Raw genomic sequence first — 23391 nt, 5'->3', positions numbered from 1 at the left:
AGCCTGACCCAGAGGCCAAGGTGGAGGGACCGGTCAGAGGCATGGAGAGCACCTAGCCGTCTGTCTCACCCCCCAACACCCCGGGGCTTCGTCCCCCCCCCCCCCCGCCATTGGATCTGATCCCTGGGAACCTGCTCATTGATCTTTTATAAACTCTTTATGAAGGGTGACACCACCCTGGAAAATGTACTGATTTGCACCATACATGTCAACAACAGTTGGGCAGAGAGAGAGAGAGAGAGGGCGGCCCAGAGTGGAAAGCATAACAGTTAGCATTCTGTCTAACGTGCTGTAAGAACAACACTGTCCTATATTTTAAAGAGAGGATTTGCGTTCTTGCAGATGCCTATTGAGTGTAACCATTGAACAAGTAAAGCTCTGTGGTAGTGACCACTGGCTGCTGTGACCTCTGTGCTGAGAGACCAGGGCTCTATCTCTTGTGTGCCACTCCAACATGGATAGCTGACACTGCTGCGCTGTGGTCAGTGATACGGCTTCTCGCTGAGACGCTGTGGCAGTCTGACACCCGAGGGTCAGTAATCACCAGTGTCATGGAGACCCGGCCAGGCCCTGCCTCCCAGCCCTAACAGCTCTGCCCTTGATGTCACTTCCTCCATCTGTAAACACCTGAGTGCAGACCACTGCAGGCAGGGAACACTATATGTTTATGACTGAAAGCAAACCGTTAAGCTATTTTCAGGCACGACGTAACCGCTTCATCTCGGTTGACACAATGAGAGGGATGAAGTCGTTTTCTGCATCTGCTGGGGGGGGGGGGGGGGGGGGTGACAAATATTAACTTCCCTCCTTTTTCTCCTATTTTTTTTGTTTGTAGTTTTATGAGGAGTCGGCAAGAGTGATGAACTCAGAGCAGGAAAGGCCGTACGTGTGCAGCGCTCCTGGCTGTTCTCAGGTGAGTGGGTGTCGACACAAGGCCTGGTGTGTGTGTGTGGTGTGTGTGTGGATGTGTGTGTGTGTGCGCGTGTGCTTGTGTCTTCGTGCATGTGCGTGTGCGTGTATTTGCATGTAACATGAAGACGAGGACATTGAGCAGGCCTAGGGAGTAGGTTGCTCCCTCACACATTAAGAGGAAACATAATCTCACAGACAGGAGTGAAACACTACCTTTAAATAAAGGTGCTTTTTTGCTGCAGGTGTAAATATGTTACTCTAAAATAGTTATGGAATCAAAAGGAACCCTGTCACTCTTTTGTTCGAAAACACTGCGTGTGAAAAATTGTAACATTTGCATTGTATTCATTTGGTTTAAGGCTTTAAAGCCAAGGTGGAGATTAATATTGGTTTACTACATAAACCATTGATACTGGTTTATGTATATTCAATATTGGCAGAATTCTCTAATGTGAAATGTTTTTATAATATATGAAATCCCCTACAGTAAGAAAGTTGCAGAACATAAAGGGAAAGCAAATCCATGTGTGTGTGTGTATGTGTGTGTGTATGTATGTTGGAGAGCTGATCTGTCATATTCCATCCCATTCACCCCTCCACACCAGCGGTTCCCCACCGAAGACCATCTGATGATCCACCGACACAAGCATGAGATGACCCTGAAGTTCCCCTCCATAAAGAACGACAACATGCTATCAGGTGAGAAACGGCTCCATCGATTAGGCAAACATTACTCTGCACCGTCCTGACACCGTGTTCGGGGGCCGGATTGTAGCTTCTCTCTGAGGGCTCTGGGGCGGTCTCCCGCCTCTGCGTGCATGGATGAAGTCCCACATAAACTCATCCCACAGTGCTGTCTGTCATCCACTGGGTTTATGGTGTATCTGTACGGAGCTATTTACAGTCATGTAAATCAAGACTTGTCATGTTCACCCACCCCTCTTTCATTACTGTTGATGCCTTCTCCTCATCTCTGCTGTCTGTGTATCTAGTGTCCATGCGTATGGAAGGGTATAGTTGAGCTTGGGTCTGCAGCCTGTCTTTAGCCGGCGTTAAATCTGCTAAGCTCAACGGAGACAAGGAGACAATGATGTATAACCGTCCAAATGAATGGGGCTTCTTTTTCAAGTGAAGATAAATGTTTTGTCAAAGACAGCATTTTTCCACCTCACCTCTTTGTGTTTTGCCGACTTCCTCTCGTCCTTCGACCCCGCATTAGTCTTTCCCTGACAGAGGAGAGGAAAAGAGGGGGAGGGAGGGAGGAAGAGAGGAAGAGAGGGAGGGAGGGAGGGAGGAAGAGAGGAAGAGAGGGAGGGAGGGAGGAAGAGAGAGGGTGGGTGGTTTCATGCCCAGGGAGGGAGCAGGGAGTGGCTCAGGTGACATATTGATCTACCGTTCAAAGAAACATCTGATTTATAGATTGTGTACAGCACCTGTAAGCGTCACCTCAAGGGCACACCATAATTCCCAGCTCCTCGTGCCTAGACATGACCCTGCAGGAGCAGCTGCAGCAGTGTGTGGAGCTGCAACGTCGAAGCTGTTGCTGAGATTGTGTCTTGTTTATTATTTACACTCAGCGGACAGCCAGATCGGGTTTCTAGGCCGCGTGTCCTTGTTCCTCCCTCTCTGAGGTACAGCTCGATCGTTTCTCTTACTGGGACCTTGGCCCCTCAGGCTGGGAGAGTCAATGTCCATAAGTCACATTTCTGCCGGACTCCCCTTTGGGGGTTAACATAACTTCAACATGTCAACCAGACAGATTTGATAACCGCCTGCCCTTTACCTTAAAAATCTATGACACTAAAGCAACTTAGCTCGTTTGGGTTCGCGGTTGGCCTGCTCCTAACATCCCCCTCGAGTTAGCGCGTCTGTGGTGAAAACAGACACCGCGCTCTGCTGATTTTATTAATGGAAGACTTCAACTTCAACCCCGTGGGGAAAGCTGAACTGCCTTTGGTCAAAACTGTATTTTGGGTCCTACAGGTCACAAAGAAAGTTTTGAAGTCAATCCCCAGTCTAGCCAGAATGGATAAACAGACGTCAAAGTATGCTTTTAGCCTTTGAAATGAACTTGATCCTCAATTCACCTCGGCCTATCGGAAACCAGATCCAGTTGGTGCCCCTCTGAAGGTGGGCTGGGGGACCTGGCTTGACAAACGAGCCCCCCTTTGCTGGTGGGATCTGGACTTTGTTAACTGGAATGGCTGGTGAAAGCCATGCCAATGTCTGCTATTCTTTTTGCTCCGTATCACAGCAGTCTAAAAGCACAGGGAATTTTGTTGAAAAACACGGTATCATCTTCAAACTTAAACTCACGTTCAAACGATTTGTAGGCTCCAGTCCCAACTGCGTTGAATTCTAAGCCGTTGTTGGGTTCCAACCTGTCTCTCTCTGTTCCAGACCAGACGCCCACCCCAACACGCTTCCTGAAGAACTGTGAGGAGGTGGGGCTGTTCAGCGAGCTGGACTGCTCCATCGAGCAGGAGTTCCGCAAGGCCCAGGAGGAGGAGGACAACAAACAGGTAGAGTACAGTTCTATACACTGGGTCAGATCACAGTAGAGTGCTGTACACTGGGTCAGATCACAGTAGAGTGCTGTACACTGGGTCAGATCACAGTAGACTGCTGTACAGTGAGCAGAGTTGTGTAGAATAGAGTAGAGCAGTGTTCTGTAGAAGTGCTGTGTTCAGTAGAATGTGGACAGTAGAGTAGAGTACAGTACAGTACAGTACAGTACAGTACAGTAGATAGGCAGGCATGGGAAACCAGGTGAACATATAGCTGTTTTGCCATTTTTGCTGCAGGCAGGTCAGACGGGTGCACACATTTTGTGTTTGCAAAGCTTGCTGGGCCTTGGCATAAAATGACTGCTAAAATAATTTCTGTAAGTCATATCATTAGCACAGGGGAAAGTGTGAACTAGTTCTAGCCAGGTGAAATCACTCTATCATTCTGATTGTATTTTAAGAGCAGATCGACTGCTGTTAAAGAGGGGACTATTTGCATATATTAAAAATGTTCGCCCCAAAAAAGCTTACAAAAATATGAAATGTTCCTTATTGTATTCCAGTATTCTATAGAAACTTGAAAATATTTTTCTCAAATACTGAACCAGCAAACTTTGCAAAACACAATATTTCTCATTGCCAAAACTTATGGCCACGACTGTAGGCAGGCAGGCAGGTAGACAGGCAGACAGGCAGGTAGGTAGACTGGCAGGCAGGCAGGTAGACAGGCAGGCAGGTAGGCAGACAGGCAGGCAGGTAGACTGGCAGGCAGGCAGGTAGACAGGCAGGCAGGTAGGCAGACAGGCAGGCAGGCAGGTAGGCAGACAGGCAGGCAGGTAGACTGGCAGGCAGGCAGGTAGACAGAAAGACATTCAGGTGGGTTGCCCTGGTTGCTCACCGGGTAGAGCACTTAAAGAGCACATAGAGCACATAGGTTGACCGCAGAGGCCTTACTGCAGACACCTGGGTTTAAATGGCCTGCATTTCCTGTCTCTCTGTAACAATCACTGTCACAATAACTCAGAAAGGCCTTCAAAAATCCATGCATTCAGGGAGCTAGATTTGCAGATAGACAAGCAGGCTGAGCCAGGCAGTGAGAAGTCTGGGAGTTCCAACAGGTGAGCAGAGAGCAGGGGATCATGTTCTCCACCTGTACTTCAAACAGAGAGACAGTCACCTGTCAGGGCGCAGATAGAGAGGATCAGGTTTCCTCCAGCGCCCACAGATAAGCTTGCCATAGCCACTCCCTGCAGGTCAGACTGGGCCAGGCCAGACACCCCACCCCCCTGTGGCCTGGCAGCTGCTCATTGTGACCTCAGAGTGGGGTGCTGTGATTGACAGGTGATCACTGACTGCATACCTGTAGGCTGCGGCTCTAGCGTAGCCTAGCCGCGGCGCAGACTGCTTATCTCATGTCTGGAATGAGTTGCTCTGCAGGCAACATCTAGCCCAGCTGACGTCTGGGGAGGTTTTTGCGCGAGCAGGCTGTCTGAGCTGGGGTCAGCCGCGTCTCGTCTCCCCCAGCGCGGGTGGTTTATGGTTGGGGAGCAGCGCTAAGTCAGCAGGAGGCGAGTTGCAGCAGGAATGGGACAGCCCAGCGCAGGCGAGAGAGATCAGAAGAGAACAACCGGGGTGTGGAAGTTCAAATAGCAGTGGTGTCCTGCTGTAAGCAAGACAGAGGACAGTCACACTTTAACATTAGTGCTGGGACTTGCCATAAAACACCTACAGTACCAAGACTGCACAGCATATTGGAAGTGGCGTTGGGTGTCTATACATAGTGCCTCAAAGACCTGTGTTAAGTTGCAGAGGAAAAGGTGAGCAAAGGATAAACAGTACAGTTAGAGTTACGGCGCATATGAATGTGTGTATTTTACTGTTAGTCTGTTTAGAAACGCCTCTTCTGTTCTATAAGTATCTTATTATGCAAATAATTTTTACTTGCCTGTGCGTGTGTGTCTGCCCTGCCAAATTAGTGAAGTGGGGGATATATATTTGTATAACAAGTTATTTTAAATTCAAGTCTCCACACTCATGCCTCTAAGACTATATAAACAAGCATAGTTGCTGGACAAATAATGGTATGAAAACCAGACCCTCATTAGCCCTGTATCACACACACACACACACACACAGATGCACGCACACACACACAAACACACACAACCACACACACACACAGATACACACACGCACAAACACACACACACAAATACACACACGCACACAAATGCACACTTCCCATGTGAAAAGACGGTGATGAAACCACAGTTTGCGCAGTTCCTCCTAGGTACTGAACAGTGTGTACTGAACAGGCTACTCAGTCAAACGACTGTTGGAGTGCTCAGCATTTGACAGCGCACAGCTTTATTGAGGGCGTCACAATCAAACGCATTCAAGTGACTCAAAGGCATGAACACCCTAACAGCATTATTGATGCCCTAACCCTCGACGTACATTCACTTTAGAAAATTCAATATCATTCCAATGATTGACAGTTGGGCATGTGATGGTCATTAAGTCGCCCTGTCTCTCTCTGTCCTCCGTCCAGAACATCTCCCTGCATGGCCAGCCAGGCCAACACCAGCAGTCTCACTCCCGGATGGCTAACCACGACAGCAGCATTGTGATCCAGCAGGCCCTGCCCTCGCCCCAGTCCAGCTCTGTCATCACCCAGGCCCCCTCCACGAACAGACAGATCGGGTGAGTGCTGCAACCCCCTCCCCACACCGCCACCGACCACCAAACCTCGCCGACACACACAGTAAAACTGACAGGCCTGTCTCTCAACAAAATGCTGTTCAATCTGTCAAGGACTCTCGCTGGCTGGCTGGCTGGCTGGCTTTCAGAATTCATAACATTCTCAAATCTCCTCAGACTCCTAGAAGTTTGCTGTTTGCGTTGGTTTGTGTGTTTGTGCGTGCTTGTGTGTGTGTGTGTGTGTGTCTGTGTGCATTTGTATGTGTGTGTATGCACTTGTGTGTGTTTCTGAGTACAGTATATGTGTGTGAGTGAGTGTGCGCATGCGTGTTTGTGCCACAGCATTTGCAAAACTTAACCGAGCATAGCGGTTGGAGGTGATGTGAGTTACTTTCAACTTGGCCAGTAGATAGAACCCCACCACATCACATACAGCTCTCACAGTACATGACAGAGGGGGAATCTGTTTCCTAGCGCAGTGTGGTGTGTTGAGGACCACAGTTAGGGGGGCCCTAACTGTCCCTCTGCCTCTTGTACTGACTGCCCCTCTGTCGTCTCTGAGCTCATGTCAGTGTTGTGTTACATATGGAGCTGCGTGCGTGCTGTGCGTGTGTGTCGGTGACAGGCGATTCATGTTTTGCTGTTGGCTCAGTATTGTCCTAACAGGCATAGCGTGTCATAAGTGTCCCAGGAGACGACATGAGGTCATGGCTGAACTGAGGCCTCTGCCTCGACTGCTTTTACAGAGGTTTTGCATTTCACGCTCCAAAATAGTCCCTCTAAACACGGGTACTAACGCAGGACCTTTCCACGTCTTTTGCTCGTACTGTACGGATGCTGAACAGCTTTCTGCAACAAGGCCGGTCTGTCGTCGTAAAACTGACCGAGAGGGTTTGGTTCATCTCGATGGGGTGTGAATCTGAAATGGATTCCAGTGACAGAAAAGATACCCTTTTGTCACTACACTGTAAAACGGACGGACTGTTTTTTTTTTTTGCGATTTCTGTCAGTTCGTGTGCATTGGTTGGTTGCTGTTTCTCCGCCCCTCGCTAGAGGTCCTCCGGGTGTGGGTGTGTCTCGCTATGATGTCACAAGCTCTCAGACCCCTGTGGGGATATCAGCTTTTTGGGGGTAACGCCTTTGGTTGCACAAACACTTCAGGGTTTGTTCAAATAACCCCTATGTACTGTATGTCTCTTTGGATAAAGACCAACGAATACGTTATTCTGAGTGTCTCTCATTCCGAGTGCACTGTCACCTCCAGATGACAGAGTGCAGCGTTTAGATTTCAGCCCAAGCAATGTGTCAGTCGGTCTGGCCCACCTTGACCCAGGTGTGCGTTGGTGTGTGAAGCGGGAATAGTGTTAGCGTAGCATAGCTTTGAGGCAGCCTGGTGTTGAGAAGCTGGTGCTGAATGACTTTACAGCAGGAGGAGCTGGTGAATATTAGATGGGAGGCCCAGCCATGGCTAAGCCTGACTGACAGGGCGACAGGCTCTTTGTCCTCGACGCAGATGAAATTTCATCCCCCTGGAGAAGTAGCAATCACTGCCGGTAAGAGAGACATCGCAGGGCCTGCCTCACCTGGGCTTATCTGTCGCCTCAGACTCCGCACCTCGCTGGGTCTCTCCACCGCCTCACCACGTAGTCAACCGCCATGCACTAGGGCTCCGATCAGCCCCCCCGGTTGTGGTTTTTGTCTTAAACGTTTTATAATCAGCTGTATTATAACATGTGGTCACAGCTAAACATAACTGCAGTATGACATAAGGCCCTACTAATTGGGTTCATATAGCCCTGCCAGAATCTGATTCTGGCGCTGGTACTGGTGTCGGCACATGCCAGGTTATTGTGGTAGTCTGGGCCTGGGGCCTAACTTGGTGTTTGTTTGTATGGTTTGCCACTCTGTTATCTAAAATGGTAACAGAGTTCAGCTGTTTCAGTGATATTTACATCAAGCCAAGCTGTGGTCAACTGACAAGACACCAATTACTTTCTAATGAACTATGTATTTATACATATTTGGATATATTTATAAATATACTGCCTTTGGTAAAAGGGATGAAAGCGAGGGCGACAGAAGACGTTGAGCTCTGCAGTGCAGGGTTGACCTGCTTTAGACCATGGGACGACCACAGAGCGGGTCAGATCGAACCGTGCAGGGCGACGTGTCTTGTTTACCGGCAGGCGATGGAATGAGGCGTGAGTATCGGAACGCTCTCTGGACGGGCTGGTTCACACGAGTGGGGAGCCGCATGGAAATGTTCGCATCAGCAGGAGCAAGCAGGGCAGAGGAAACCCCTCTGTTGAGAAACAGCGCTTCCACAGGAAGCCATTAGGACCCAACAAGTGGCTTCGTGCGCGGGCTCTCTCCACAGGAACTTCCTGCCCCCAAAGCCCCACCGCAACACAGACAGGGACAAAGGTCAACGTTTCATCGCAAAAAAACATGGTACTGAAGGTCAACGTGACGCCGATCACGCTCAGTTGCACTGAGTGAGTGAATGAGTGGCAACTTGTAGGATCAGCAACAGTACAAGAGGTCACATTTCCCCAGAGGGATGAATCTATCTGTCTCTCTGTCTCTCTGTCTGTCTCTATTTCTGTCTGTCTGTCTTTATCTACCTACGTACCTACCTATCTACCTAACTCTCTATCTTGGCAGACTTGTAGGAGCTGTATAGTCGATCTCTAGAACCTTTTAAATTCCTTTTACTATTGTTCGGCAGAGCAGTTTACGAACGTATATTCTGTTGCTCAGAGGCAGTTCTCTCCACATTGCTTCACCTTAAAGGAGCCATGTTTATGAGCTTTGTTGTTTATTGCGAACCGTAGAGCTTTGAGAAGTTCGGACATGCTTTTCTTCGCCGCGCCCCTCCGTCAGAGCTGAGATCTCCCTGAACGAAAGGAGGAGTTTAAATTCAGGCAACCATCTGTTTCCCGGGTTTTTGGCTTTGCCAAACGCGAGGCAGAGAGCGTCCACTGAATTACGATAACAAGTCATTTTCATTGCTCCACAATGTTTACTAAAGAGCTTTGAGGCTTAGAATCAATTAAGATTGGCTTTCCCCAAGTCCATTTACTTTAGGGTTGAGCTGGGGCTCACAGCTGTGAAACCTGAGGACTCTCTCTCTGTCTTGCTCTCTCTCAAACACATTCTATCACTCTTTCTCTCTATATATCACCAAGTGTCTCTACTCTGTCTTCTTACCTCTCTTTCTCTCTCTTGAATTCTCTCTTTTTCCTTCTTTCACAGAGACTCTCTATCTCTCTCTCTCACTATTTTTCTCTTTCTCTCTCTGCTCCCTGAGTCCCCGAGCAGTGCCCTCAGGGAGCAGCATTGACACGAACCAGTGTTAAAACCAGGCCTTAGAAAATGCCAACAGATCTTACTGTAATGTCATGGCTATCGTTATCATACAAAGGAAAAAGGGGTGTCCAACGGATTTGAATGCTCTCTGCCTTTGAATCATAAACATCTGGTTCTGAGCAGTGTCAGGGCTAAATGTGTTAGACATAGCTAGTCAACCGAGTGAGATACAACATTGTGTGGAGACCTCCACCTTTTGACTCATAAAAGAGGGGGGCGAGGGGCAGGGGTAGGTAGAGAGGGCGAGGGCTGGTTGGAGGGAGGGAAAGGGGGAAGGGGGGGGTACACTGGAGATGGGCGGTCGCAGCCTCAGCATCAACTGTAGCATCCAGACTGGCGGCTCAGTGCAGGGAGGAAACACAGCTATCATCGTCCAGAACACAGTGAACCTGAACACCACTGGGCTCCTGGCCAGCTCTGATTTCAGACGTGGTGTTAGGCTCATCAATTGCTTATTTATAATAGATTTGAAATCTGCTGTGGGGTTTTTCCATACTCGTGAGGAAGCAAGCTGATACTGTATTGTTCTTGCTCTCCACAACACACCACTAGGGTTATATTTTATGCCTTCCAGTTACTATTATTATTTATTATAAGGCTGCTTTTTGAGCATTGAGCTTGGTAAATTTATTGATGGGTGTTGCGCTATTCAATCATTGTTCTAGAAAGCAAGATCTGAAACTAGAAACAGTGAGCTCAAGTGATTATCTTGAAATGATGGATAATCACAATAAAAGTCTTATCTTACTCAGGTTTCTCGTTGGAATGAAAATTGATTGCGAAACCTTTCCCAGAAATACTGAACATTGCAGTGCACTGGTTGGAAGCCACGAGTCATTTAGACTTAACCTGCTGTTCCTCATGCACTTGCAAACTCCTCAACTCCTTACCACTTTGGTACAGACCTTCGGTTGCTGATGTCGCGGGGTTTACTCCTTTAAGATTAGAAAATACTTTTATAATAAAGTATCTAGTTTTGGGGCACCACCTCAGAAATTGTTTAAAGGGGCTGAGGCAACCTTACCGAACCTTGTTTAATAATAGCCTTTGTAATAATCAGTCTAATCTTAAGTAATGAATTAGTTCTAAGTGTAGAGCAGAGCAAATAACATGAGGGATCAGAATATGTGAGTTACAATTAAACCTAATGATTTATTGGAATAAATGGAAATCTAATGAACAGTAATGGAAATATGTTATTGGCTTTAGTAAGAGTTTGATGGGCTAACACATGAAACAAAACATACAATGGGCCAGATGGAAAGAGCGGGAAGGGGGAGGAGAAATAATCAATTAAGGCCTAATAAGGTCTAATAACTGGAATGTCTGGTGGTAAACTAACGGTAGTTAGTTTTACGTGTAGGTTGAATCAAAACACACACAATATAAATTACTTCATGCCAATGTTAAAGGTAAGAAATATGGCTAGTTGCATTTACGTTCGCCGTTGTGTTGAAGTTGTCGGTCTAAAGCGGAGTCTGTTTTAATTTTGGCTTTAGTAAATTAATCTGTGTAATCCAATCAAAAGAGTCTTTCGTGAAAGTATTCCTTTTAATCCGTGGTGAGATTGAGTTTGGTTATCTCAGTTTCGCAATTTTAAATTACGTTTGGTTACTTCTGCAGAATTGTCCAGAAAGTGTTGCAATCACTATAATGTTGAATCCCAGGACCTTGGCAAGATCCTTTTTGAAGGCCTATCCGTTGTCTGGACTTGCTGCATCAATGGACTCAGCGAGTGATTATTTGTTGTTGGTATTTATAATCAGAATAAAAGGGAAGTGTATTGTGGCAGGTAAAACGATTCAACGGGTGTTGTTCAAACTGTCTCACAGATATGTGTGACGAGGCTGTTACTTTTGGATGGTTTCTTTGAAATGTTCATACCTTGCATATACTTCATAATATATGTACACAACATTTATAAATGGTTTGGTTTGTAGATTAAAATCATTTTGATATCAAGGTTGACTGGCTTATCATAACAGGAAAGGAAGTTACATTAAAACATCAAATTACATCAACACAGCATTAAAGGGAAAGCATAAATTGTCACACACAAATTCCAATAATTATGTCCACAAACAGCATTGTCTTTGAGAGATGTTTGTAAATCCATTAAATGTCTGTTTTGGATAAATCCTTTGTTTAATCCAGAGTTTTCTGGAGTAGGGATAGGTTGAGAAAGGTGGGCCACTTGGCTGGTCCTTCTCCCTCCCCTGGGGAGAAGGAGATGCCAGGCCTGGTGTCAGCCCTTTGAGGCTCACCCAGAAAGATAGTGGCATTGTATGAGGCGTCATATCATGCAATCAGTCGTCATAATGTCGTCAGTGCTGTGTCTTACTGAGGTGATCAGAAATGGCCACGTTCAAGGTTTGACTCTATGCTTCACTGAACTCATTCAGGCTGTCATTATTTTTTGGGGGAAACGGAAGTAGACTGAAAGAAGTGTGTGGTGTGTTAAGTATCAGAAACATGCTTGTTTGCACACCTCTAAGGATCTTCCGTGGCTTGTGGTCTTTTTCATGGTCCAGAAGAGAAGTGAAACTTTGACAGTTTGCAGAGATCACCAAATAAAGAATGTGTCACTGGTCGGTCTGACTGGAAGTGTGGCTTTGGCTTGGCATGTTGATTTGTTCTGTAAAAATATCTCATCACATTTTTACCACAGAACACAGCACTGGCGTTTGATGATGTGTCCAGATCTGCTCGAATGGAAAAAACCCACACATGATCCAGAGGCTGCATGTATTTGCAGTCAATGTTCATTTCTGCTCCTCATCAAGGTGTTCAGTAGCGGTTATTAATACCATGCCAAATCTTTTTTTTGTAGTTCTTTCGTAGTTTCATAGTTCTTTTCGAAAATATTACCTAAGTTAACATAACTATTTATTTCCTGAACAATGGTTTCAGTTACAGTATAAAGGTTCACTAAGACAAGAGGAGATCATATTCCTGTTGGTTTTGGGGTGAACTCAAACTCCTAACTTATCAAGTGTAAAAAAAACTATGAAAAAACGCTACTGTTTGCAGTTTTCCAAACACATCTCTCTGTAGATGAAGAGATGGTGTCCATTGTGTTTCTGCTCGCCATTGTTAGACTGTGTCGGAGGGGGGAAGTGGCCTTGCTCCACAGAGCGTTGGGCTTTTCATGTTTCCATGGCCGAGGCCTGACCTAATGACCTTGGCCGCTTCAACCCGACTTCCTTTATTATTGTTTATGATTAGAAAGCGTTTACAGAGGGGAGATAAGAGGAGGGGGTCCACCAGGAGGGCAGAGTGGCAGCGGCGAGTGGCCTTGCCCTGCTCCTCTAACTCCACAGGCAGCCCTGGAGCCACATGCCAGCGGTGGTGGTGACCCCAGATAACGTAGGTGAGAGAAAGAGCCTAATGATGACACAGTGTTTGAGAGAGAGAGAGAGAGAGAGAGAGAGAGAGAGAGAGAGAGAGAGAGAGAGAGAGAGAGAGAGAGAGAGAAAGGGAGGGAATGAGAGCGTGAGAGAGTGGGGTAGGGAATGAGAGCGTGAGAGTGAGAGATGGAGAGTGTGTGTGTGTGTGTGTGGGGGGGGGGGGGGGACAGAAGGAAAGAGTGAATTAGAGAGAAGGGATGGAGACACACACACAAAAAAAGCGCAGGATGTACATCTGACCTGAATTAAGATGAGCTCATTGTGTACTGCAGTGGGTTTAATAGTGCGTTCGGAGAGGAACGCCCGGCTCTGTTCCCTCTCATTCCAGCGGGGCTGTGTCATCCTTGCCCCGGGGCCACCACACACACAACCTCCTGCTCCAACACACAGCTCCGGGGAACACAGGCCTCTCAAGACCCGGAGGAGGTCGAGAGAGAGGGGATTACCTGAACAGGTTGGAGGACAGGAGGCGAGGGAGGAGGAGGAAGAGATGGACACCTGAGCAGGTTGGATGACAGGAAGTGAGGGAGGAGGAGGAAGAGAGGGACACCTGAGCAGGTTGGAGGACAGGAAGTGAGGGAGTAGGAGGAGGACGAAGGAGAGGAAGAGAGGGATCTCAGAGGAGGATGGAGAGGAAATGAGGGATCAGGAGAGAGGGGAAGAGAGGAAGAGGGGATCAACAGGATAGAGGAAAGGAAGAGAATAATCTCAATTCAAAGATGTTTGGAGGTGAGTCACAAGAGAAAGAATAAGACACAAGAAAGGCACTCAAGGTCAATGAGGCATAATCTTAATACTCATAACTCATAATCTTCTCAACAAAAAAAAAAGAGAACAACACCTGGAAGAAGAGGGGGTGGTGGAACACAGACAGAATTCTCCAGACTACTTTGAGATGACATCACCCTGTACACCTGTGACACTCTCCGCACCACCTGATGTTGTACTGTACTTCTGGCATTTTACACCATGCACAAAGAGGGAGTTTACACTGGGGCCTCATGGGCTTTCCAGGAAATCCATCATCTATATTCTGGCATCAAGTCAGCTCCTCATTCCCCAGCATGCGGCGAACACTCCATCCCAGATCCATCCCGCAATCCCGAGCAGCCTCCCAGCATCCCTGGTGCTAGCTCCCTCTTCCCACTAATAAAAGTCAGCCTGTGTCGTAGCCCATTAGGACTGATTTATTTGATCAGATTCGTATTATTTCCTCCGTCCAAACCCCATGGCTCTCTCCTCCCACCAGTGATTAAAGGCAGTAAATCAGGGCCAGGTCCTGCCTAGTGTTTACTCAGTCAGCCCGGCAGCTGCAAGCTGTTTGAGGCCCTTGTTTCTTGCCGTGTTTACCTCCGTTCCCATGGCGACTGCACCACCGTCTCCCGAGCGTCTGGAACTTGGCCCCGGGCTGTTTTGGTTACATTTGAACGCTTTTTTCGCTGCTGTGTCTACCCAGAGCTAGCAGTGACTTCACCCAGAGCAGAGTGGAGCAGAGCAGAGCAGAGCAGAACAGAACAGAAAATTGGAGAGCAGAGCAGAGGAGATCAGAATAGTGGACAGCATGGTAAAGGAGAACAGAGCGAGGGCCGATTTGAGGAGAAGAGAGCAGTGCAGAAGACAGGGGTGGAGGGCCGAGTAGAGGTAAAGGAGAGGGGAGCAGAGGAAAGGAAAGGATAAGATCAGAGGAGAGGGGAAAAAAGAGAGGAGAGGATGGACGAGAGGAGAGGAGAAAAGAATAAGAGAGGAGAGAATGCAGTGCTGCTGGAGAAGGTACTGAGAGAGAGAGAGAGAGAGAGAGAGGAGGAGAGAAGGGAGGGCGTTAGGGGCAGGCAGGCAGGGGGTGGGGGGAGATAGAGAAGCCAAGAGCATTACATCACTGCTGGAGCAGAGTCAGAAGGGAAGGATATGAGTCAGTGGGTTGGCTGCACCTCCCTCTCTCTCTCTCCTTTGCTCTCGCCCTCGTCTTTCTTTTTCTTTCTCTCTCTCTCTCGTCCCTCTCTCCCGAGTCTTTCTCTCTCTCATCTATCTTTTCTCTCTCTCTCTCTCTCTCTCTCTCTCTCTCTCTCTCTCTCTCTCTCTCTCTCTCTCTCTCTCTCTCTCTCTCTCTCTCTCTCTCTCTCTCTCTCTCTCTCTCTCTCTCCCTCTCTCTCTCTCTCTCTCTCTCTATCTCTTTCCCTCTCTTTCATTTCTCTTTCCCCCATCTCCAGTTGGACAGCTGCCAGGCCCCTTGTGTTCAAGTCCCAAGTGCTTGAGTTGGAGCTGGGACTCTGGGCCTGGGACTGTAAAGCTAAGTGTATGTGCAGACCAGGGGATTTGTAGCTTAGAGTAAGTAGGGGGTTAGGGTGTAGGCTACGCTTTGCGCCCGGAGCAGAGTGATAGAGGCTGTGCCGTACAAGGATGGGCTGTGTTTTAGATCAGGATGGAACGGTAGAGAAGTGCGAAGGGGGTGACCAGGGAGAAACAGAGGATGAGAGTGGCAGATTAGAGAGAGAAAGGCATTGAGGGAGGGGGGGGAGGCTAGCAGAGATGTTCTAATGGAGTGGAGGGGAATGAGAGAGGGGTACATAGAAGTGGGGAGGAGGAGAGGAGGGGGGGGGCAGGGTAGGGAAAGAGGGGAGAAAAATGGGAGGGGGGGTGTATGAAAGGAGTATGGAGGCAAGTGGAGGTTTGGTGGAAAGGGAGGAGAGGGGAAGATGGGGGGGGGAATGGAGGAGAGTGGAGGACACTGGGGGCAGGGAGGAGAGGAGAATGGAGCAGAGAAGAGTTGAGGGCAAGGGGAATGGAGGGAAGCAGAGGGGAGTAGAGGAGGGTGGTGGCTCGGGGCTGGAGGAGACTGAGAGAGGAGGAGGGAGGGAGGGGAGTGGGTCTGTGAGCCACTCAGTAATGTGAGAGTGCCGGGTCAGGACTGCGGATCGTCTACCTGCTCTCCCTCGAGGCTGGCAGAACAAGCTATTATCAATCCCCTCAGTGGGGCCGCAGCCTGTCATTATTCACACACACACACACACACACAAGTACGCACACACATACATGCACAGACGCTATACACACACAGGCAGACAGCCGCACACACAATCACTCACACACATACACACACACAGCCACACGCAAATATAGGCTCACAGAAAAATTCAGTGACTTGACTCATAGACACACACAGACTGCCTGTCAGACATGTCAACAAACATGCAGTAGGAAAAAACAGGTACCTTTTCCAGTTAGGTTAGCACAGGGTGAGCTGAAGAGCCTTTTAGACACATACATACACACAGACCCAGCCCTCTCCCGAACAGACACACACATACACATGCAACAGCTCAATACTGCTAATGCATACAGTATGTGTCCACGTGCCCAGCACCCACACTTCACCACATGCTCACACACACTAGACCCTGTCACAGCCATGCACAATGCCCACAGTCACAGACACACAGGCTCGCTGGTTAGCGCCAGCCTGCCTTACAGCCTGCCTGCCTGCCTTTCCTGACTGCCTGCCTCCATCGAACATGAACATGTCTCCATCTATCAGGCCAGCATGCTGGGAGCTGGAGTCAAACTGCAGGAGAAGGCCTGTCAGGGAGATGTCGATGTTTTCTCTCCTGTTGGACGTGCGGGTCCGCTGGTGTTCCAGTGAACTGGAGTAGTGCAGAGTGGTATTCCCCTGTGGCAGACACTGAGCCGTGTGTGCCCTGTCTTGCAGGTGAGCAGTGATGCAGACAGGCAGACAGGCAGACAGGCAGACAAGCAAACAAGCAGACAGACAGACAGAAAGGCAAACAGACAGGCAGACAGGCCGGCAGGCAGTATTGAGACTTTTCCAGTAATCTATTGGGGAACATTACAGCCTATAATCATATTTTGTTTTGAATAATATAGTCTAATAGTTTTTTTGGGGGGGAAAAGCCATATTTATTTGTTTAGAATTGTATTGTAGTGTTTATTTTGTTCTGACTGCCTATTAGCTTAAGTGTGCATTCCCAAGAGCCACGCTCAAAGTGGACCAGGGAAGTTTGGTTGGCGCAGGGAGGGCGCACCTGATCTTGAACGTCCATAGGAATTGGAAATGTTTTTGGTTGCAGGGTAGTGCCATGAGATTTTGCCTCTATGACGAACGAAAAGAAAATGAAAAGAAAAAGGCAGTAAAGAAAAAGATAGACCGACTCCTGAGAATTGTTCGCACTTGCAGGCAGGCAACCCAGAGCAGAGCATGGCTGGCAGGAAGGCAGTCGGCAGGGGAACCTGCATCTCTTCAAAAGAGCCTTTCTTCTCAGTGGATCCAGAGCTGGGCCTGGGACCAATGCCCTGGGTCCCCACCCCAACAGCCCTGGCCAGGCCAGTAACCACACAGGCCCCTGGCTCCAGTCAGAGCAGAGCAGGAGTAGATTATAGCCTCTGACAGCACACCGATCCTGGGTGGGTGTCTGTCAGGGGGACCCAGGCCCTGATAACCCGGGCTCCCTGATAACCCAGGCTCCCTGGGACAGAGCACACAGCCATAGCCCCTTCTTAGCACTTGGAACCCTTGGCCGTGTCACTTGGAAAAGGTCAAATGTAAATGTCCAAAATACCACCGGTTCATTTGTGCTGACTTGGGTTAGCATTAGGAAAAGAGGCTTGCTTTGTTACACGGTGTTGCCTGTATTGATTAGTGTACCCCTTTTCTTCACCCTGCCCTGGCATCCTGCTTTCCAGAGCAGAGCAGAATCAGAGAGAGGGCTTGTTCGACCTGTGTGCTGTACAGCCACACTGAATGCATGCATGATGTTAACCTGGTTGCACTTACACAGCTTTCCCCTCCATGTGGAAATGTTTGCCTTCAGCTGCGCTCGCTGCCCATGTCACACGTGCCGTTGAATGAGCATGATTGTGATAAATTGGAACGCCGGACAGAAATGACACCGAGTCGGGGAAGGTAATGGCCCGGGGTGTTTGTCTCCATCGCGACTCTGTGTGCAGTCGTCGAAAAAAAGAGGAAAAAAACACAGTCTGGGGGCGTAAATGCACACATTTAGGTCTGGGAAAATACAGGTGTTTGTTCAGGTGGGGGGGGGGGATGGGGGGGGGGGAGTCGTCAGCTACACCCTCACCCCCCCAGCTGTCTCTCGTTCCTCTCCTCTCAGCAAAATCACAGCTGTGATGTGACCCTTTGATTACAGTGACCCCTCTGAGGCCCTCCTGTTCCAGACTCTGCTGGTTGGCATTAGTGGGTACACTGATCCATGGATCAGTTCTGAGCGATGAGCAGCAGAACAGATCTGGATGATCTGTGATCAGGAAGTCGTAGGACGGAGCTCACTGTGGCCTGACAGGCCATTGTGTGTCTGTGGGCCTCATGCAGGGCCGGAGTGGGGCCACTTTTCAGCCCGGGAGTTTCAGGCCCAAGACCGGACCTTTTTTTTGTATACCAAACAGTGCCGGATGCAGCCTGCTTTGACTGAGGGTGCAGTGAACATTTCTGGGGGGCATCATGATTACAGAAAGGGATCGTATTATTTTTTATATTGATACCATTTTTGAGACTGCTTAACGATCCGAGTGTTAATCAGGCACGGAGCCAGACGTTGTAAACATTAGGAGCTTTGCCCCAACCTAGGGCGTATGGGTTTGATGTGATGCAAGATAGGGACTTCTACACTTAATGCGAGCGCGCACAGCGCTTTGACCGCAAAATAGTTTTTTGAGCTTTATGTAAAATAAACAGACGTTTTTCAATTGGTAAAATCTTGTCTAGCGATGCCATCACTCCGGCCCTGCTCCCATCCATCCTCCCTGATGCGTATCGTTACGGCCGCCCGTCCTAGCTATCGGTAGCCGATCTGGGAAAACTTTTTGACGGGCTATGGACCCAACCAACTCAATTTGGGAGGGGAGAACTCCCTCACATGGTACAACCCATGCAGAGGCTGAGGTGTCAGAATGCGGAACGTGTGTAGCCTACTTTAAGAGAAGATAGACTAACGTGACAAATGTCAACAACAAAAAAATCCTCGACCGGCCCAAAAGTGAAGCGGCCCACTGGGAACTCTCCCGATTCTCCCGATTACCCACCCCTAGTGATGTGTCGTTCGTGAACGATTCGTTCATTTTGAACGAATCCTTACAAGGACTCGGGAGTAACGAGTCCTCTCAAAGAGTGATTTGTTCATTTTCTCGTGGCCGCGCATCGGGACTGTTGCATAGGCTCGTCCAAGTAAACAGAAATGATTCGTTCATTTCCCGACTCGGTCTTCGGGTACGAGTCTTTGGATCATTTTCCACGTGACCTGCATAGGCTCTGTAGTGGTAGCTAGAGGAAACGCTAGAGGGAACGATTCGTTCATTTCCCGACTCGGTCTTTCTACGAGTCTTTTGATAATTTTTCACGTGACCTGCATAGGCTCTGTAGTGGTAGCTAGAGAAAACGCTAGAGGGAACGATTCGTTCATTTCCCGACTCGGTCTTTCTACGAGTCTTTGGATCATTTTTCACGCGACCTGCATAGGCTCTGTAGTGGTAGCTAGAGGAAACGAACGATTCGTTCATTTCCCGACTCGGTCTTTCTACGAGTCTTTGGATCCTTTTTTCACGTGACCCGCATTGTATTTTTTAGTAGAGGAAACAGTTTCCTCATTCCCTTTCGCGTGGCCGCTGCTTTAGTAAGACGTGAATGATATTCGCTCAAGTCATCATACTGGCTGGTTTAGTTATTTTCACTTTACATTTACACTTACAGTTTAGTGCAGTGTAATTGTTTGCTGTGATAATTAAATGCTAGTGTGATAATAAATGACCAAATAATACAAGCTGTCATGATACATTATTTTAATGCAGGAATTTCTTTTAAAATAGTATCTGCTGGTGCACATATCATGCACTAACCTACATGAGAATATGATACGTGTTTGCAGTGGACGGATAGCCCCCCCCCCCTCCCCCCTGAAATGAACGAATGACTCGAACAAAGATTCGTTCATTTTACTGAACGAGATTCAAAGAACCGAATCAGTAAAATGATCCGAACTTCCCATCACTACCCACCCCGGCCCTGGCCTCATGTAAATACATTTGCAAACGTAGCGTTATTAGCGCCATGGTCAACCCGCAGATTGCGCACGCTGTGATACTTCAGTTTACGTCGTAATTACGAAACCTGCAGGTCATCGGGTAATCAGCGCCTTTCTCTGCCCACTATACCGTACATTGCGAGCATTCAAACGCGCGATTGAATGGACCTCGATCCTTCTCTCTTTCTATCATGGATCAGCCACCAAAGTCAAAACAGCGATGACTGTTTGAAATGATCCTGATGCCAATATTTGTAATGTAGCGAGGAGTTTAACAACTGCTGGAATGGAATGTGAACGCTGAGTCGGAGATTCGATGTAATCTTTGATTTCTTCCAGTAACTGTAATATTGCATGGCTGCTTAATCTGTAACGCGTAATGATTTCGTGTTCATTCAACTCAAAAAGTGTGATCCTTGTGGCAAAAAATCCTTTGGCCTATGTCTTCGTCTTTCTCGGGTTACAGCTGCCATTTCACCAGGAGGCATATGCGCATCCTGGTTTACGCCTGCTTTTAACAGGCGAGAATTTTCACCGCAAAATAGAGGTGCGCTTTCACAGGCGGTTTTTGTACATACCGCGGAATACATAATTAGGCGTAATTTACGCATCCCCTCCCATCTATTTATGGGAAACTCCCACTTTCCCCTTGACCCTCCCGTGAATGTATATGCATGATACGGAAAAGCGCAATTTACCATTTTCATTTCCCGCGCTTTTACCTCTGTGCGGCATGTTTGTACATACCTCGCCATGCTTTTACGCGCAAATTGCGAAACAAATACGCCTGAAGTGGGCGCAAAAGCTTTATTACATGAGGCCCTGTGTGTCTCTGTGTATATGTGCATATATAATTATGTGTGTATGTACGTGTCTGTGTGTGTGTGTGTGTCTGTCTGTCTCTGTGTATGTGTGCATATAATTGTGCATGTGTGTGTAGGTGTATGTGTGTATATGTATGTGTACAGTTTAAGCATAGGCAGCTGGGACTCTGTGTTCCTACATAAGGGGAATTTGGTGGCAGTTGTATAAATGATGTCAGTCAGGCCAGATGGAGTGGTCTGGGTATAAGCAGAGCAGTAGACCTGAGCCAGGTCTGCTGAAACAGGACTGGATCTGCTCATACAACGACCGCAGAGCCCAGTCCTAATCCCATTTATTGATGTGGCTACCAGTGTGGATTGGCCTGTCAATCCGCACGCTGGATTAGTGGCAAAGGGGAGACTTTCCAAAGCTTTGCTTCACCAGAGCGCTTTCTAAAAACATCTCACTTCACTGTTGTGGCTTGAGCTCCGGAAATACGATTGACATGAAGCAGACCGATTCTCATTGTTTCTGAAAACAGCTGTTTGCCCGATGTGTCCTGCTCAACCTTTAGTTAGATTCTGGTCAAGTTTTGTTAGTACCACTATGACTTTCTAAAGAGGAGTTGAGATGGATAGATGGACCATTAACTCAAGTGATGTATGTTGAGGGATGGCACTGCACAATGGACACCCATGTGGTTGAACTGTTGAGCTGAAGAACTCTGCACTGTGTTACAAAGACCTGCTTGATAAAGTGTGTGTGTGTGTCTCTTACTGAGAACTCATGGTATGAATAGGGTTCATGCTGCTAAAGAATGTAAATGATCAGCAACAGTCATTGTGTGTGTATGTGTGTGAAATATACCGTACAGAGCATGTGTGTTATGACTGCATACTAGTGCAGTGCCTGTGATATACATGTCAGACTATGACTAGTTGCTAGTTCTTCTAGTCAGACATAATGTGCTTTCTCTTGTGCATTTTCCTATTTCTAATCAAATAATATAATACAAAGCATAAGCTTGTCAATTAGCCACTACTTCAGTGAACTGGTTGAACAACTTATAAGTCATGTGGGTAGCTAGCTAGCTAATGTTAGCTGCAGAAAGCCAGGCTATATAGCTAGGTAGCTAGTGCTATAGGATGATGGATTTAAAGCTAACCCACACTTTAAGCCTCTCATGCTGGCCTCCTCACATGACAGGAACCAATCCTTGACTCTTTGCCCCCCACGTTGCTCTCATTTCATGGCAACGTGAGAAAAAAAAATGTCAGTGAGCTGTGATCCAGCTGGCAAATGTTAACTTCTTACAGCGGCCGGTTCTCGAGATAATCGAGACACAGACAGACGCACAGATTCCCCTAGATTTATTGTCCGATTTTCATTCGTCGTCGCACTGTCAAAATTGCTGTCTCTCGGAAATGTGTCTGTGACATGAAACCAACCAGAGTACTCTGTGTGTCTGTGTGTCTAGGCCTGTCCCTGGCTCGCTGTCCTCACTACTGCACCTACGGAACAGACAGAGACAGCCACTGCCAGCGTCTATGCCTGGCACCCTGCCAGACCCCACCATGCCTGGCTCCTCAGCTGTACTGATGCCCGTGAGTACACAAAGACACACTCAGGCACGCACACACACAGACATGCATACACACACATACAGGCACACACACACACACACAGATACGCATACACTCACACCCACACAGGCACATATAGACACACACAGATATATACACACACGTACACAGGCAAGCACACACGCAGACAAACACACATCCACACACACACAGGCACGTAGACACATAGGCTCTCACTCTCACACACACACACAGACACACATGCACACACGCACAGACATGCTTACTCTCAGACATGCACTCATACACACCCGTACAAGCTCATACAAACACACACAGGCTTGCACACAAAAACACAACATCCAATCACACACATGCACCCTCATTTAAAGATGCTGTAAAGGGGAATTGAAAATTAGTTTTAAGTTCATCACACCACAGAAGAATGTGTTGTTAACTACCCATCCAAATTCGAATGAAAAAAACCACTGACAAGTATGTTAAATTAGGCTTTTGGAGCTGAAGCTCCGCCCCCTCGAATTTATTGAATTTAGCAACAACAGCAACACTAAATCAATTGCAGATATCAGAACAGACCTACCTGCAGTCTCTGAGTGTTTTATGTGTTAATCACTTGTCTTTGCATCGTACCAGCATTCAACCAGAGTAACAGAATGCAACCGTCTGTGATCTGTTGTAGATAGTCGCTGTGACGTAGATAGGTTGAGTTTTTGCCCCGCATATAAAACTGAGTTGAAAACGGGAGAGAAACACTGTTCAACGGTCTAACTCCACATTTCAGTGCGACAAAGTTTTCGCGCTTTGCACAAGCTTTCAGGAACTCATTTCACACGTATATAATGTACTGAGAAGCAAATAATGGAATTTGCTTTACAGCATCTTTAAGTGTGCATGCAAGCACACCGACACATTCACACACAGACACACAAACACACCTTGTTCTTCGGTACATGTATAATCATTGTCTCACGAATGTCCATGCACACACTATTGCACACTGGCTGTAATGTCAACAGTAGCTATCTTGCATATTTAAAACCAT

The 23391-nt window shown here is 47.7% G+C and overlaps 1 protein-coding gene across 3 annotated transcripts in view; it reads left to right on the top strand.

Moving 5' to 3' along the window:
* The window catches only part of creb5b (cAMP responsive element binding protein 5b), a 47806-nt gene that overhangs the window by 3395 nt on the left and 21020 nt on the right, over window positions 1-23391 (top strand). For all 3 annotated transcript variants that reach the window (XM_062466746.1, XM_062466745.1, XM_062466747.1), the window contains 5 exons: window positions 836-913; window positions 1518-1611; window positions 3313-3434; window positions 5971-6122; window positions 22223-22349. In XM_062466746.1, the coding sequence (XP_062322730.1) occupies window positions 860-913; window positions 1518-1611; window positions 3313-3434; window positions 5971-6122; window positions 22223-22349 (549 nt within the window). In that variant the 5' untranslated portion in view covers window positions 836-859. The remainder of the gene's footprint in view (window positions 1-835; window positions 914-1517; window positions 1612-3312; window positions 3435-5970; window positions 6123-22222; window positions 22350-23391) is intronic.

This window comes from Osmerus eperlanus, chromosome 7, assembly GCF_963692335.1.
Source record: "Osmerus eperlanus chromosome 7, fOsmEpe2.1, whole genome shotgun sequence".
In the NCBI taxonomy this organism is placed as follows: domain Eukaryota; kingdom Metazoa; phylum Chordata; class Actinopteri; order Osmeriformes; family Osmeridae; genus Osmerus; species Osmerus eperlanus.
This window is presented reverse-complemented; position numbering and strand designations above follow the sequence as displayed.